At 42.8% G+C, this 17,551-nt stretch overlaps 1 protein-coding gene across 1 annotated transcript in view; it reads left to right on the top strand.

Moving 5' to 3' along the window:
- The first annotated feature begins 8,349 nt into the window (after positions 1-8,349).
- Positions 8,350-17,551, top strand: part of SLC6A2 (solute carrier family 6 member 2) — a 65,823-nt gene continuing 56,621 nt past the window's right edge. The window contains exon 1 of the mRNA XM_015873888.2: positions 8,350-8,775. Coding sequence (XP_015729374.2) covers positions 8,469-8,775 — 307 coding nt within the window. The 5' untranslated portion in view covers positions 8,350-8,468. The remainder of the gene's footprint in view (positions 8,776-17,551) is intronic.

The raw sequence follows: 17,551 nt of genomic DNA, 5'->3' as shown, positions 1-17,551 counted from the left end.
AGTCTGTGCCCCTCATAAAGAGGCACTGAATGCATTCTGTGTTCCCTGCCCAGAAGCACTGTGAACTGCTAACAAGATACAGACACTAGGGATGAGTCTGGCTCCTTGATTTCCTTTCACAGTATGCATAGAAGCTGAAGCACATCTTTGCCCTTGGAAATAAATAAATAGAAACAAAACTAGAAAATACCATGATAGCATGAATGTGTTAACAAACAGAATCACTTACATTAACATGCAAGCTAATAAGTAACAACATCCTACCACCAAGAGCAAAAACTTGTTAAGGAATTGGGAATTAATTGTTCTGTGCAGTTCAGTAATCACAAAATTTATGCCAATGCATCCTGACTTTCTGTAATGGTGCTTAGTGTGCATCAGTTCACTTTTGGCCCAAGATCCTTCCATACACAGCTCAATCTCCCCATCTCACACTATTCTCCATTTCTTTAAACATTTCAAACTTCCATGTGCTCCTTTGTGCAGGAAATACTTGCACTGTGCAGCTGTAGGAGAGCATAAATTAGGGTCTGACACCCTTTGCTTCCCCGCCTGTATGTCTGTACCATGGCAACCCTACAGAAAGTGCAGTATCTTAGACAGGTCCTGCAATGTCTACCCCAAATGCACAGAAAGTTGTTCTCTGTCCTGAAAATATTCAAAAACACACTAAAAAAAGCCTTCCTATAATCGTGTTTGTTTTTCTTCCAATAAATAGCAAAACGTTTATTTTTATTAGCCTTCTGTTTTTGAGCCCTTATGGTTGACATTTCCAAGCCCAAGAGCTAGAAATGTCTTTTCATTCTTGAACAGAAACTGCATTTTTAATAGGATCACATGAATTCAGAAGCTGTGACTTTATGAAAGTACTCTAAAAGCTGTGAAGTCTCAGCAACAACACCCACAGAGGAAGGGCTCAGTGCAATGCAGCAGAGCATTCCCCCTGCACCCCAACACCCCCAGCCCTCCCCAGCCCCATTGCCAGATGCACACTGGGGGTGGTGTTCCCTCATTTTCCCCTTTTTAAAGAGATTCCCTTCTGTAGAAGGACCTTCTCAGACCACACATGACTGTCCCATCCTGTGTTCACTCTCCTGGGTTCCTCTGCATGACCAGAAGAGTAACTAGAGTTGTTGCATCCCAGTTCATATTGTGATGGCAAGCCCAGGTCCAATTCCATTCCTACTTCACTGTCCTTACCATACTTTGCCTTTCCAGATCACAGTCACATTCTCTATGCCTAATATTGAGGAATCTAAACTGTAGTCATAGAGGAAGTAAGCAGAAGATCCTTCAGCTGAGATTACATGGGCTAATCACAGTAATAATGATCTGTGAAGGGATATAAAAGATCAACTGTGGGACAGAGAATGTGAAGAATGAAAATGCAGGTATCCACTAAGAAAGGAGAAGAGCTGTTAGCTCTTCTTAACAGGGTAAATTCTCCTTATACCTTATGAAGAGGAAAGAGGCTCTAGTTTTGTGGGATCCCAGTGCTACTATGTTTACTACTGTGATCCCTTCTGGGAAAGATTAAAACTTTGCAGTCTAACAAGTACCAGAAGAGAATTATCCTGATACTAAGCTACCCGGGAGATGGACTTTAGGTAGAACAGACAGTATAGTCTGCAAGTGCCTCCTCAGTTCACAGAAAAGGCAGTAATTACCACTTCAAAATCTGTGTTCTTATCTGCTCAGGGCGCAGAACAATCAGACAAACTTTGGTTTTAGTTTTAAAGAAGCTGTGTGGAATTGGTAGATCACAAATGTTCCAGCTCCTGGAAGTGGCAAAGAGCACTGGCGTGTGCTGAGATCCAGCATCACTTCTGCCACCGACTTGTGCCAGAGCACTTCTAAGCACTGACTTGTTCTCCCACTTCTAAGACCTAAATGTTGGCTTGTTTTACCTAGACTTGCTTTTTCCCAGGTTCACCTTCCTTGAATTCAGCTTCTTGCTTCTAACCTTTCAGCTTATCAGCATTGATTTATTTAATATAAAGTAGTGAGGTTACCTTAGATCAATTATACCTTTTTTTTCTGTGCAATTTCCAATGCTTAATATGTCTGTTACTGCTCAGCCGCAGGGACAACTTGTCCAGCTGGATCCTAAATTATTTCGATCCTTAATTCAATTGTATTTTTGCCACAGCCCAGCCAATGAGCATAATTCTTTTATGGCTAAGAAGCCTCTTTAGAAATAATCCAATAGCACATATTAAAATATAGGTCATTGTGAAAACTGCCAAGTGCCTGACTTGTCATAACTTCAAAGACCGGCTTTGAGTCTCCTTTGGCATTGCTGATTCTTTCAGTGCTTGAAGGCTTAATTTTAAAACAATCAGCTCAGCAGAAACAATTTACTTGTAACTGTCCAAACTAGTCAATGTTAGATGGGAGGTTAACCTGCTACTTTGTGCTGCACTTGGGTAAATGCTACCACTGAGGGCAACTGGAGGTTTCTGAGCACTGTATCAGCTCACAGTACTTATGTGGATCTGTTGCTATAGAACAGCAAAGGCTTTCAACTGTAAAAATAAGTAAAATCTATTTGAACCTGCTCAAGATGTGGCCATGTGAACAGCCCTGTGAGACAAATGTGCAAACTCACACAGGCAAAACACATACAGAAGTTCTCAAACTTTGGAAAGTCAGTTTGGGCACTTCAACTAAGACTTGTGATAAGGTTTGGGTCCTTTCAAGCATGCATATTCATACAGATTCACTTTGTTTTTAAAAGAAATAAAGAACTGGCCTTGTTCAGCATTTTGGAGGAGACCACCTTCAAATCCCTGCTGTTCTTTCTCCCTCTGTCTCAAAGAGCTGGAATCACAAGATCCTAAAGAATGTTTAAGGAAATCACTGGCTTGTTTACAAGTGCTCTTAGGATAAAACAGAAATGACAGAATTTGGTGAGGAAATGAAAGGTGAGGCTTTCATTTCCACATCTCCTCTTCAAGTATGTGCCTATCACTGCCACTGGCCAAAAAAGGGAGTTCTGCTTCAACACCAAAGAAAATAATTTGGTCCCAAATGTTAATATTAGGCCTAGAAGAAAGCACTGTCATTGAATAACAATCATTCTCAATACTTGGGCTTTAGAGTAAGCAGTGAAATCAGATGGTAGGCAGTTGGGAAAAAAATGACCTGTCTCCAGATACGTGTGTGATGCTTCTGAAAATGAGTGAGGCTGCATAAAGATCGGCCTTCCATGTCTCCAATAACCAATGTGGTATGTAACAAATGTAAGATCAGAAACCCACATTAAAAGGGCTATGTCAAGTTAAGGAAGATACCAGTGCTCACTCTCAGTCTTTCTTGCAGCCTGCACAATTGGACATATTTTATTTGCTGTACAAGCAGAGATATCAGCAAGAGACTGGCAGGAAGAGGAAGGACAGGTTCTCCCAGCAAGCAGGACAGATTTCTTCTGGTTGTTGTTTGTTTGTTTTTTGTTTAATCTTTTCAATAGGAGAAAAATAATATCCAGCACCTTGTTATTAGCAGTACAGTAAAAAAATCTAGTCATGTGAAACTCAAGTTTTCATATTGGCATATATTTTGGGACATCTCCCCATACAGCTTTGGACATTAAGGTGTTGAGGTCAGGGTCAGCAGGCAACAGAAATTATGTAGTATTTCTGTAAAAGCCTTGATTAGGGAAATGCTTGTAATCCTACGACAGTGTGGAGTTCCCATTCTATTCCCATTCTAATAATTAGTCTGTTACAACACTTCACAAACCCCCAGGTTTCTGAAAGAAGACAGATTAATCTGGTACCTTATTTTGAGAACTGCCTTTTATAAAGACAAGGAAAATGAAGTAGATATTAATCTATCAGTAATTCAGAAAAGCAGCTGTTACAACAACAGTTATAATTGTTAACCTGAGCAGAGGAGGTGAGAATAAATAAAAGAACTGTTAAGACAGGAATGAAACTGACAAAATAATAGTATGTTATGTTGTAAGGATAATTATAGGCTTGGAATGAGGTTATACATCCCAAAAGATCTGTTATTGAGAATGAGCTTATTTAATTTTTGCATTAATAATACACACACATTAAAGTCTCTGTTTCCTAATTAAATTTGGAGGTGGCGAAGTTGGCAGGCAACAGTAATGGAGGGAAGATTGGGGCTCACACAGGAAGAACTGATGTTCTTAAGCTCTAGAATTACAGAAATGAAACAAGATGGAAATGAACAGAATAAAATGTGAATCCAGTCTTCAAGGATTAGAAGCAATATTATCTTCCATAAACTACAGGAGTATCACCTGGAAATGAACTTTAAATACAGGTGGGAAAAGAGACAAGCAAGTTCCCCTTACAATGAAGGTCATGGCTGATAATCATAAAATCACTGACTCCTTAGAGTTGGAAGAGACCTTTAAAAGCCATCTGACTCAACTCCCCAGCAGTGTACAGGGACACCACAGCTCCATCAGGCTGCCCAGGGCCTGATCCATCCTGGCCTTTATAGTCTCCAGGGATGGGGCCGCCACCACTTCTCTAAGCATCCTGTTCCAGGTTGGAATTATTTGTAATTCACAAAATTTCTTTATCTGAAATCTAGGTCATTTTTGTTCAAAGGTTTCTTCTAACTAGTAAATACATATTGCATGCAGATAGAACAAGATGGATCAAAAAGAAGGATCACAGCAGACTCAAGTGTTTTGGTTCCCTTACTGCTCAAAGCAGACCCTAGGTCAGTGAGTGTTCTCATCCCTTTCTGGCCCCTGTACAAACCAAGGTGAAAAGAGGAGGACAAAGTGCACCTCATGCAGTCAGAGCAGCTGTCAGTATGCAGACCTGGACCAAAATGGATGGGCCCTCTCAGTGAGAGGGAAGTATTTCTTTGGTTCTAAAAACACAACACAAAGCTTCTAAATTCTAAGTAAACTCAACATTTAGAATGGCAGTGTGATTTTAGAGATACTGTAAAGCAAAACTTCTCAACCTGCTTACAACAACCAACGAGCTGGAGCTGATATATCTGCTGTCATCAAAAGGCGTCTGATAAAGTCAACAGTATGGTGTCCTCTACCTGATAACCTAGAAAGATGGGCACCCCTTACCACTGCCATGTTCCTATCACTAGAAATTGATTTAGCATTGATTTAGTAAGAAGGCTGTTCTCTGCTCCCAGTTCCTACAGCAATTGGCTATTGCCCGAGTTTGTTTTATCACAGAATAACCAAACCTAACTGCATTCAGCTTATGCAGTTCATTTGAAAAATGTGTAGTCTTTCAGTGCTGATAAGCCCTACAGCCAGAGTGAGCTCAGGGTTTCTGTGGATGTATCAGGACATGAAATCAAAGAGGTGGTTCATACATCCCCTGTCCTTTTTTAATCTTTCTATGATATATTGGATTACAACAAGAAAGTGATGTCCTGGGCCTCCGAGCCCAAACCCAAGCTCTCACAAGCAACTTCATCATACAACCCTGTCCATAAAACAAAATCCTACAACCCTCTATACTAACTGCTCTGATACTTAGAACTCTTTTCCCAACTACATTTATCATTATTATTTTGTCCTTTGGTTTCAGTGCTGCTGCTGTTTTGTTATTTGCTTTCTCATTGATGCTTAATAAAGCATTCCCATCCCTTCTCAGTCACTACTTTGTTTGGCATGTGTGCCAAGCTCTTTCAAGTACAGCAAACTTTACACAACACAAGACCCTTTTGAATGCACCAGCTGTTCTAAAGACACTTGCACAGGGTTCGACAGAGCCCCTCTCTGAGTGCAGGTTCACAGGAAGGACAGCAGCCAGCTCCTGCAGTTCTGTCAGATCAGTGGCAGAGGGCTGTGCTGTGCTGCTGGATGCAAGTCCTGCTGCCAACGAGCCTTCACACCAACAGCAAACTGAGGTCGAGTGGCACGCACCGAATTGTTCATTGGGGTTTTTTTCTACATAGACATGAAGGTTTGACGGTGACAGTCTCAGCTCACTATTACAACATAGAGCGTATTCTCCTATACCTTACCAAGAGAATGGCAGACATGAATTTGAATAATTGACGACAAGTTCAGTATCACCTGACTATTTGTTAAAGTAAGATATCACCTATTTTCCACTCAAAAGTGGAACATCACTAACAGCCTGCCATCTTGCTTGTCTCCATTGAGGTTTCTAAATACAATATTCCCTTCCCTGACTGCCAGTCTACCTGCTGTCAGGCTCCATTAGGCACAACAAGATCCAGACAGATTCAAGATTAAGCAACTTTTTTATAAAATCCAATTGAGGACTTTCTTACCTTGAGGGCGCAGCAAATATTACATTAACCAGATTGCACACACTTTCCATGCAAAAACTAAAAGCAGATACATATATATATAGGTGTATATATATATGCCTGCACACAATGATTTAATTATCTTAGGAAATAAGCAGGGGCTTTCTAGATTCCTCCCACCCATAGATATCATAATCAAGCTCAGCTAATTGAGACCATTGTGGGGAAAAGGGTTGTTCCTTAGTAAGACCCTATTTTTCCAGAAGCAATATGTGAGTGCTGCTGCCTAGTGTAGGAAGTCTGTGCAGATTAGTCACGTGAAGAGAGAGGAACAAGATTTAAAAAGCTCCTTACTGGCTAGGCTACGGCTTTGGCTCCCAGCGAGGCTGCAGACCCAGAGTGGCAGAAGCCAGAAGAAGCAATTCCTTTTCCATCACCTCTCCTGCACACAGGTACCAAGGAATGGGCCAGAGACATCCCCAGTGCTACCTGGTGAGTGTCAGCAGGATGGCTTGGGGGCTCTCAGCTGGGAGTGGGTGCTGTCCTCATGCCCAGAAACAGCTCACCCTTCATTTGCTGCATGATATGGGTATGCAGGCTCAAGGAAACACAGGGGATGGTGGGCACATGTGATAGCACTGCATGCAACTGGAAACATGGGTGCTTATGTAGTGCATTCGGTGGCTGTGAGTGATGGGTGGTGTGAGGAGCAGGCAGCTGTGCAGTGCATGGGTGTAAAAATGTGGGAGCATGGCATGGACAAAGCCTGAGAGCTCACAGGGCACCGTGCAGTGACTGCAGACAAGAAAAGCATTTCAGGCATGAATAGCATAAAATGTCAAAAGGATCAGAGAAAAAAGTTTTACGTGGTGTATTTGGAGAAAAGGAGGATAAAAAACACTGCGGAACAGAAAGAGAGCATCCAAGCCACGTGTTCTAAACATGCATTTGCTCTGAAACAGTCTAGATGCTGCTCTGATATTTTTTCCAGACAAGGACTTTGGGAACCAAGTCACAGCTGAGGATCATGAGAAACCCAGTATGATGCCTTTTGTAATGTCAAGAGCTTTTCCAAAGGCATAAAATCCCCAAATTGTCAATAGCTGCCTCAGCAGCATCTTCACAGTCAGGGGCCTACAGAGAGGAGGGGAAGATGGCAACTCACAAGCTTTAACTCCCTCAATTGAGATTCTTTTATTCCACACTCTAAGAACCTGAGATTATTTGTGAACTCACTGAATAGTACCTCTAGATACATTATCAGTACTAGCAGGGCAAATAAGGATGGTAGGCTGTAATGCCACAGACAGTCCTGTCTCTGACCTCATCAATTCGAGGCAGAAGGAAAGCTATTTAACCTCACTGGTGGGGAGCAGCCTGTTTCTTCTGCCTTAGTGCTCAAAGTTTACTGTCCAGCAGACACTGAAGGGACAGCTACAGCTCGCGGCTGCAATAGGAGGGCCCAAAAACCAACTTAGTAGTTTGCCAACTTAGTTAACCCACTTGTGGCAACAGTCGCTGTTGAACTGCTGGCTAATTATTTGCTCGTTTTACATCTAAAAGATCCAGGTCCCACTTGGAAGAGCAGTAAACAATGTAATACAAGTATTGCAGCCTGATAACCAAGTCCTACCAGCCCCGTGCTTTCCAGGAAAGCAAAAGTTGGGCATCGATCTGTCCTGGCATGGAACTAAGAGCAGCGTCCAGTTCCGCCATTCATGCTACACCCCCTCGGGTTCTGATCCCAAAAGCCAAATTCTGGCATTTAACCCAAGGCACGCGGGGAGAGCTGCCTCCGTCCCGCATCTAAGCCAGAGAGCCGTGCGGTTCAGCTCCACCTGCCGCCCGCCGACAGCCCCTTCTGTCCGCCCGGCCGGGGATGCGCGGGCAGGGCAGGTCCCGATCGTGATCCCCGACGGACCCGCTGGACGGGATGCGCTCGGTGCCCGACGGGCCGGGCCGGGCAGGGCAGGGCGGCCCCAGGTGCGCCGGCTGCCGGCCGCTCCCCTGCGGAGGAAGGGCTCGGGAAGCCCCGCTCCCTGGGGGCACCCCGGTCCCCCCTTCTCCCGCCTCATTTGCATGGCTCTTATTACGGCCGTGCCTCGCTCCTGCTGCGCTGACACCGGCGGGCTGGAGAGCGGAGCTGCCTGCAGCGGGCAGCGCGCTTCCCTCCTTCCCTTCCCCGCCCCGCCTCGCCCTCTCCCCCGCCTCAAGCTCGCTCTCTCTGGATGTTTAAGGCGAGGATGAACAAACAGATCCAGCCCGACCGCAAAGTGTCGGTGGTGGCCCCTTTGCCGGAGCGCCCGGGGCCGCCTCCCCCGCGAAAGGACGTGGAGCTGATCCTGGTGAAGGAGCACAACGGCGTGCAATACACCAGCAGCAACCTCCTGCCCGCCACCCCCGCGCCCCACTACGGCCCCCAGGAGAGAGAGACGTGGGGCAAAAAGATCGACTTCCTCCTCTCCGTCATCGGCTTCGCTGTGGACCTGGCCAACGTCTGGAGGTTCCCCTACCTCTGCTACAAAAATGGAGGGGGTAAGGCGCTTCGCGAGGTCTCGCTCCCCGCTCCCCAGCCCCAAAACCCAAAAGCTGGGGCATTTGCCGCAAGGTGCCCGCATAGGGGCCGCCGCTTCTCCCTTCTCCCCACGATCCCGCTCCGCCGAGCTCCGTCGGGGCACGGACAGCTCGCTCCCCCCTCGGAGTTGAACTTAGTTTTGGGCACGGGCGTAGCTGCCTTCTGCTGCCGCGCCAGCCTTCTTTTCGTTGGCAACAAATAGTATCGAGGAGAGGAAAAAAAAACTTGACTGCTGTGAAGCAGCATCTAGAAAAGTTACCGCTGGGCCAGAGAAAGGTTTCTCTGGGATGGTTTTAATGGGGGAGCGGGATTTTTGCCCTCGGTGCTGCATTTGAGAGGTTCTTTTTCCCGAAGTAGGTAGGAGACTTGTGACAAACAAAGCCTCACCTCCTGCACAGTTTGGCAATGACAGCAACGAATAGATCACACACAATAGTTACTGTTAGCTCAGAGTGCCTGGCACATCTTCAGGAAGCCCTTAACTCCATCGTCCCCTTTTATCTCCCCAAAAGTCGCTGCGTTGGCAGCGATGCCTCCACGCTGTGATGGAGTAACACCATCTGTGAGCCAGGCAGGTGCCTGGGTGCTCTGAAATCTCACACAGGGAGAACAGACCCTGCCTAGCAGATGGAGGAGTGTGTGAATGGTGAATGACACAGATGGAAGAACTGCTAGAATGAAAGCACGCTCTGTAAGATAGTTAGGTATGTCTCGTTAATGTGGTTGCTTGGTGATAAAGGCTAAGGGTTCACACTTGTAGCATAAAATACTTGCTGCCCACAAAAGGAGGAATGCAGGACAGGAGAATCCCTATCAGCTGGCACAGAGTTACACTGGTCCTCAGAATTTAACAGGCTAGTAAGGAAGGGCTGGTACTGGAATACTTCCTCCCATCTGGTACCTCCAGGACTTCAGAAGAGGGACACAAAATCTCTCAGCTCGCTACCCAGATAATGGTCAACACTGAAAAACAAACTCTATCCCTATTTCATTATTGTCCACAGCTAACTGGCAGTTCACACCGCAGTGGTACAATGTCTAGTGATGCCAGCAGGCTGCAGGTGTAGCGGCAGCATTGCTCAAGTGGCTCCATACATACTCACCACTCCTGTATCTCAATCTTACAAAGTTTAGGGACAGAGATGTATTTCCCTATCTCACACTGCACACAGTGACACCCACAATGTTTGAATTCCTTTCTGTTATCCTTGGGTCATCTTTTATCACATTCTTAGTCCGCTTCCATTATAGTTTGCAGCTACTTCAGACACAGGAGGTAACATCCTGCAACCTGCTTGCATTTGGGATAGTGTTTATATATAATCTTATGTCAGTTCAGCCAGAGAAACCTGCATCTCCGTTAGCATCTTTTGATTTAAAAGCTTTCAAACTGGAGCAAACAGAAAGCCAGCTACTTCATAGTCACAAGGGGCCACCATTCAGCCAAAAGTTTAAACCCTTCATTTCTCTCAAAGCAGAATCAAAACCTTTACAAGCAAAGGTAAAGGGCACTCTGCTATCAAAGTTTATGGAATGACTGAAAACTGGTTGCTGATATCATAAACACAAACAGCCGTAGGACGCATCTCAATCAATATGTAGGATGTCATTCTTGAACATATGTTTATCACAACACTCTTTGCTGGCACTTGAAAAGACTTGTTTTACCATAAAGTGAAAGATGAGCTAGTCATCACGACCAAACTCATCAACAGTTCAGAAAGAAGGATGCATGAAGACACGTCAGCTTTGGCTAATGTGAGGACAAACTAGTATTTTATGGTTTGATTGCTTATGGCTTAATTAAGTTTAATTGTCCTGAGATTGTTTTTTAATTTTTCTATGCTGTTTGACAGCCTGTGGCTACCATAGCATAGGCTAATAGTATTCAATGATAACAGTTTCCAGGACAGACCTTGAGCTGAGCAGTAGGGAATGCAGTCATAGGCAGGGACTAGTGAATGGCTCCGTCTCATCCTTCTTTTTACAACAGTTGTCTCTATGGTCTCTTAAAAAAAAATAATTTCCATCTGTTGCCTCCATGTTGGACATACTTATCAGTTTCATTTAGGAGAAACTTCTATAGGAGATTCAGCCTCTAAAAGTGCTTTACTGAGTTTCACATCAGCTTAGTTCCTTATCTCTGTCACACCAGGGCTGGTGGCTTGTTAGTTGTATGGGTAAATTTTCCTACAAGAACCAAGCAGACCAAGAGGCAGCGGGCAGTGATCTGAGATACTGTTGGGTTTCACTTCTATCTAACTTCCCAGTCCTACATTCATTGATATTTTTAAATGTGCTTTTTCCCACACTGCTCCTGCAGGAGGGAGCCCTGTTAGGACCACAGCAAGCTTAGTGACCTCAAAAAGAAATCAGTGGGTTCTTCAGAAAGAAGATGTAATAAAAATAAAGACACTAATTACACTGCCTTAGTATGTTTGCTAGGCTGCCAAGAGAACTGAAGTTAGTCAGATGTGGGTAACAAACCTGAGAATCTTTAGACTGATGCAAAAAAGACAGGGAAAAAGAAGTCTCTTTCATTGCCACAAGTCCTAAGTCACTAAGATATTTTAACACCTTTGTTTTCAGCACGTCTTGCCCTATCTAGAAGTGGAAAAAAATTGCTATCCTTCTAAAATCTACAACCACAAAAGTTCTACAACAGCTTATAAATGTTAAATGGGAGTGCTTAAGGTCATGGAAGTGGTAGAAAATGGCATTTCACAGAATCACAGACAAAAACGACACAGGTGACATGGACTGTGATGTTCCTAAGACCAGCTATGACTAATTTAAGACACCAGCAGACACACTTAAGGGACTTTTCATGCCTGTAAAAATAGGTTGTTCCTCATAAAGCCTGAGAACTTCCAGGACCTTGAAAAGTATAAATACACACTGTAGTCCCTCAAAGTTGAATTTTCAAGGAGGGAGACACATATACACATATACCCGCTTCTTACTAGCCAGATCCTTGAGTTTCTTTCTTTGGTAAACTCCAGTTTCCTGATTAGAAACTAGACATAAAGGCTTTTAGGCTGAAGTTTAGACAGACAAAAGCCCTGTTAATTTTCAGTGAGTTTTACTGACACAAAGTACACACCGTCCAGAGGCACCTATGTAGTCATTTTTAATGTTATGTTACTTTGGAGACAGCAACTGGTGATTTCAGAAAGAAAAAAGAAAAAAAAAAAAACCAATTTATATTTTACGAAGCTCCCAGTAATAAAAAGCTAGAGAGCAAGAGGTATCCAGCAGCACTAAAATGCTGAATGAATAGCCAGAAACATCTGTGTTTTGGGAGTAGCCTGCTGAGCCACCCCGATGGGACTTCAGTACGAAGATAGATGGCAGAATGTAACCCTTCTGATGACTGTGGCTTTTGGAAACAGTCTTCAGCTATCAAACAAAACAATCCCACCCGTTAAGTAAGATTTAAAAAGCTGGAATGTTTGTCAGTTACCTGCCTCCATACCAGCTGCCTGACTTACCAGGGCAGACCCAGTGGCTGTGTTGTAACTGGAAACTGGTGACAGAAGACTTTCAGGACAGTTTAGTATGAACAGTATGGATGAAATCTTGTCCTCACTGAGTACTCAGAAGCAGGAGTGCTCACTCTGTGTGCTAAACTACTTCATAAAATGACAGGGATGTACGGATCATCAGTAAGCTGCCTCATCAGCTTGGCTGATCAATAAACACCGCCTCTCACATACAGTCAGCTACTCATCACAACACAAAGGAGAAGTTCTGTTTGCAACAAGACAAATGCTTTTTGTGCAGTCCAAGAGACCAAAGTCAGTGCAGAATGTCACTGGAGAAATCATCAACTATGGCCGTCCCTACTGGCTGTGCTCACGAGTGCTCTGAGCTCATTATAACTCATGCCTGGCAAGAGCCCCTTCAGTGGTGATGGTGTTTTGCTTGTTTGTTTAGGCTCCCTAACATGTCCAACCTCTTAAGCATTCCTCATATCAGTAAGAGGCTGTGCCGAAGTAACAAGCAGTGTCAAAAGTAGATTCTCATCAATTTAGGGAAAGATTTGTCATGATGATTCTTATTACATCTAAAATGTTGCTGATGCCAACTGAAGTTGAGTAATGCGCAGCATGATTAACTGATGTGCTCCCTGTGGGGGAAGGTGATGCTCAGCCTTAGGTAACCGAGCTATTAAGTGTACCAGATACACTTAATATTAACATTTTTATTCACTTTTCCTGCACAGTCTGGAAAAATTACTATTTCCCATTGAAATTTGTGGAAAAAGGATTTACCAACATAAAAATCTCCTTTTTGTGAGTCAAAGTATTTACAAGGTCAGTTATGCTCAGCCTACTAATTGTTGGATTAGTCACCTGAGACTTACTGTATCATAACAATCTGATTAAGCTTTTCATGAATTTACAAACAGCAGCAGATAAATATTTTAACAGCTCTTTCGCTATCATAACATATGCTTTTAATCTCCTCGGAGATGTTATTTCCTTAAGTGTTCATAGATCACATAATTTCTAGGAGAAATCATTTGCTTCACAGCACAGCTCACCAGCAGTCAATACCTTCTAGAACAGAAGAATCTTACAGCTTATTGTAATGCTTCATTTCTTATTCATATTTCCACAAGCTCTTATGCACTATTTCGCAATCCACAGCGCAAGTACCAAAGACAACATGCAACCAAATCTTCTCTATTACAAATAAGGCTAGTGCATCATATCACCAAAAACAAGATCCGATGCTGACCCAACAGCTTGCTTTTCTATCAGGCACTACACCCAAGTGTTTGCCAGCAGATTTAATCATTAATATGAGTAAGAATACAATCTGGCACTTTAACTTCCAAAGGTGGGTGACCTTTGTCTTTTAATAATACCACTGTTTATATTCCAAAATAGCACTGAGGATGATGATAAATCAACTTTGAAGCAACCTCATTACAAAGACTATGCCAAGAGTTTGACTCATTAATCAATCAAAGCATGGATGCAAATCAAGTGATTTTAGTTTCCTAATACAGGCTTTCAATTTCTGCTATCAAACCAATGACCTCGGACAGGTCAAACTGTTACACTGACATCCTGACAGTAGCCATGAGCTTTGTGCTCCAGGATTTCATGTGACATCAGGGACAATCTCAGCTATGCCATGTTGACAGTCCCTTCTTCCTGGATTCAGTGGCCAGCTCACAGCTGTTCTCCTCCTTTTCCCACATGACTTCATCACTCCTCTTTCTTCTCTTTGACAGCTATTAATCAGCTGGTTTATATGTAGCATAGCTTCACTGAGGCTCACCAGCACTGAAGTTCAAATGCCAACTACTCCTCTGAAATTCCCTATTCTCCTCCACTGGCCCATCAGTCTTGCTGGCTCAACAAAATAACTCTTCAGAACTGTAATTTCTCCAGGGTTATAAACTAGTATAGTTTATACCTACCATACACAAAACATCCTGAATACTTGACAAGGACAAACTGAATAATTCTGACCCTAATCTTTCATCAGTCCTGAAATTCTAGATTCTCTCAGACTCAGAATACCACAAAGTGGTACAACATATGAGCTCTCAGCTAAATACTGTATGAAACAGAGAAGTTATCTGTTCCTGAACAATTCTAATGACAGTTTTACAAGGTTCTAGAAAAGACTCATGGTATTTAGATAGAAGTTACACCTTAAGAGGACCATCCTGTGTTCCGTGCAGGACAAGCATTCAGAACTGATTTAAGATGCTGTGATCAAAGTGGTGTTCCACCTTTGCTCCTCCTTGTTACCAAGAAAATAAAAGAAGCTGGTATGACCCAAATGAGCTGTTTCTTTTCTAACAAAAGCAAGCTTGCCTCTTTCTTACTGCAAAGAATGAAGAGCTTTTTATTATTACTGCTCAGAAGCATTTTATTATGAACTAAGAGGAAGGAAAGACATTAAGTAGTAACCTGCTAACTTAGTTCTGTTGTTTGGAAACATAAAATATCTGCTTAAAGTGTTTGTCCCCCTCCATTTCTGTATGTCCTTCTAAGATAAGCCAAGAAGCCAGGCATATCCCTAGAAAGCCTTTCCCACAGGACAGACATGCCTCCTCTACAAGTAAGTGATGAAAGTTGCATTAGGAAGCTTTGCTATGTTCATATTAAAAGGCCTGGGAGTTTCTTAATTTGGCTGGGGATCTCAGCTTTAGGACACTCATTCAAGCTAAAACAGCAGGTATCCAATCTTCATCATTTTCTAGTCTGTTTTCTCACTGACATATTTTTAAGCTCTTTATTAAATTTGCTAGAAGCAAAGGAAAACAGAAAGGCCATTTCAGGAGTGTAGCAGCCAACAGCCCTTCTTTATTAAAGACATAAAGAATCTGTAAGGAGGCTGAGATGTGGCATGGATGATTCAGGGGCAGAATTTCTCTTTCACCTTTAGGGATAAATGCCCATACCTCAGTGCATATGTGAATATGGCAGCTTAAAGGGCTTAAAAAATAAAACGAGTACTTTCATTTCCATACCTAAACCAATGTGAAATAGAAAACTAATAGAACTACTTAAATGTAAGATGAGAGGGAGCATACAGTTCTGGCAAGTGTTTAAATTTGCTATGAGGGAAGTTATGATTAAAAGCAGCCCACAAATTACTGAGTCTCTCGCTGTGAATTAAAATGGAAACAAATGGTTTACAGAATTCAGAGCAGCTTAGGCAGCAACATCAAAGCTTGCTGCCTTAATTTCTGCTGCATACAGTGGGAGTCTCATCAGCTGTGCTCAGTTCTAAAACCTTTGTCCCTCATTCACCAACTGATTAAAAAGTTATCTGCAGTGTGGCTCTCTAGTATGTGTTTGTACTGTAAACTCTATAGCATTTACATATACTGTAATTATTAGATTATATTGTAGCTAATTGCTCTCAGCTATGTTACAAAATAATAAAGCAACAACTAAATACATTTCATACTTAATACATTGTATTAAAACACTGTAATTTAGGAGGCAGGAGACAAGACTGTATGAAGTCTTTGTAACAACAGTTCTAGATGTTTAACTCCTCCCTCCCTCCTCATGCTTCCCATTGGCACTGTATGTATTCTTCCCATAGAATATAGAAAACCACGCTACTGAGTATCAGGGAATCTTGCCATGAAAAAAAGCATCAGTTACGATTAGTTTGCAACTAATTCTTCACTTCTTGCCTTCTAACAGGACAACAAGAAATTGTTATAATTAAAGTTGAAGTAACTTGCGTTTGGGCCAACTCTCCCACCCCATTTTGCTTTCAGTGAAGTTGATGTAAAGATTCCAGGATTATCTCACTGATTATAAACCTTCAATTTCTCTTCCTCAGGCCAGTTGACCTATATCTTGACAACCTATTATTCTCTCTTCCAACTACTACTCCTTAATCTTCCCTTTCCTTTTCATTGTCTCTGTGACATCTTGGACCTGCCATGGCAGGATTTAAGCTTAACTGTGTAGATCTCGTGCACTGGTGCCCAAATGAGAATAATTTCCAAGGAAAGGTTTTACTCAGAACTTGCCTTCCCAAAGATGGACATCTGAGCCCTTTGGGGAACCAGCACCGAAAGTGCCCATACCCCAAATAATGCTGAACCAGCCTTGATTTCATGGAAGCCCTGGAGAGAGAACTGCAGTACAGTTCAGCATCTCAGCTTCTGTATAGGTTCAGTGCACTTCATTTCATTCAGCCTTATAGATTTTGAAACTTTTATTTCATAAAAGAGGGAATGGTTTTAAGCTGTGCCAGGGGAGATTCAGGCTGGACATTAGGAAGTATTATTTCTCGGAAAGGGTAGTCAGGCATTGGAATGCACTGACCAGGGAGGTGGTGGAGTCACTGACCATGGGAGTGTTCAAGAAACGTTTGGATGTTGTGTTGAGGAATATGATTTAGCTGGGAAGTATTGGTAATGGTTGGACTAGATGATCTTCTAGGTCTTTTCCAACCTTGATAATTCTGTGATAAGCAAGGGGAAAGGAGGTAGAAACAAAGGAGAGGAAACGGTTAAGTTGCTTGCACTGTGTGTGGCATTCTTTGTGATGACTATAGAAAAAAACTCTAAACTAGTAATCAAGGGAATCCTTTGTTTTATTCTCACTATTCTTGCTCCTTTCCCCTATTCTGCATTTAAACATATTATGCAATCTCTCTGTGAAGCATGGCAAAGGTTGAGAACCAGGGTCTGCCATTTGGAAAGAGGAACTGTCCCTGTAAGCCACATATTTCTTTACACCCATATTCACCCAAAGCACACCAGCAAGGTTCCAGTACACAGAGCTCTATGATAACACATCCATAAATAAAACTCAGGACAGGAATTAGGCAGGCAGTTGCCTTTTGCCAGTGCATAAATGATTTCTGTGCCTAGTGTTCTGATTGCTGGTATGCTGTAAAACAGGCTGCCCTTATTATATCGTAAGACTTTTTATAGAAGATGGTAGTTTTTCCAGTGCTCCTGCTCTTTAAGGCTTTTGGCACAACCACTCACTTCCAAAAGCACAAATAACTGCAGAAGCTTCACTATTAACATGGACATTAACTGGCTGCTGTCATTAGGCTATTACTGTTGTCTAAGAGTATACACAAATGTAAGTGTCCAGAATAGTCTCCAGCACTATCAGCCTGGCGTTAGTGCACTCAAACATGCAAACATGAAGCCTTTTTTGGTTTGCTGTGTTATTAAGTGCCCCCCTAGAAGATGGAAGTTACACCAGCAGAAACATGCAGGATCAGAAG

The sequence above is a fragment of the Coturnix japonica genome, chromosome 11 (genome assembly GCF_001577835.2).
Source record: "Coturnix japonica isolate 7356 chromosome 11, Coturnix japonica 2.1, whole genome shotgun sequence".
Lineage (NCBI taxonomy): Eukaryota > Metazoa > Chordata > Aves > Galliformes > Phasianidae > Coturnix > Coturnix japonica.
The sequence above is the reverse complement of the archived record's forward strand: the minus strand, read 5'-3'. Positions and strand labels throughout refer to the sequence as shown.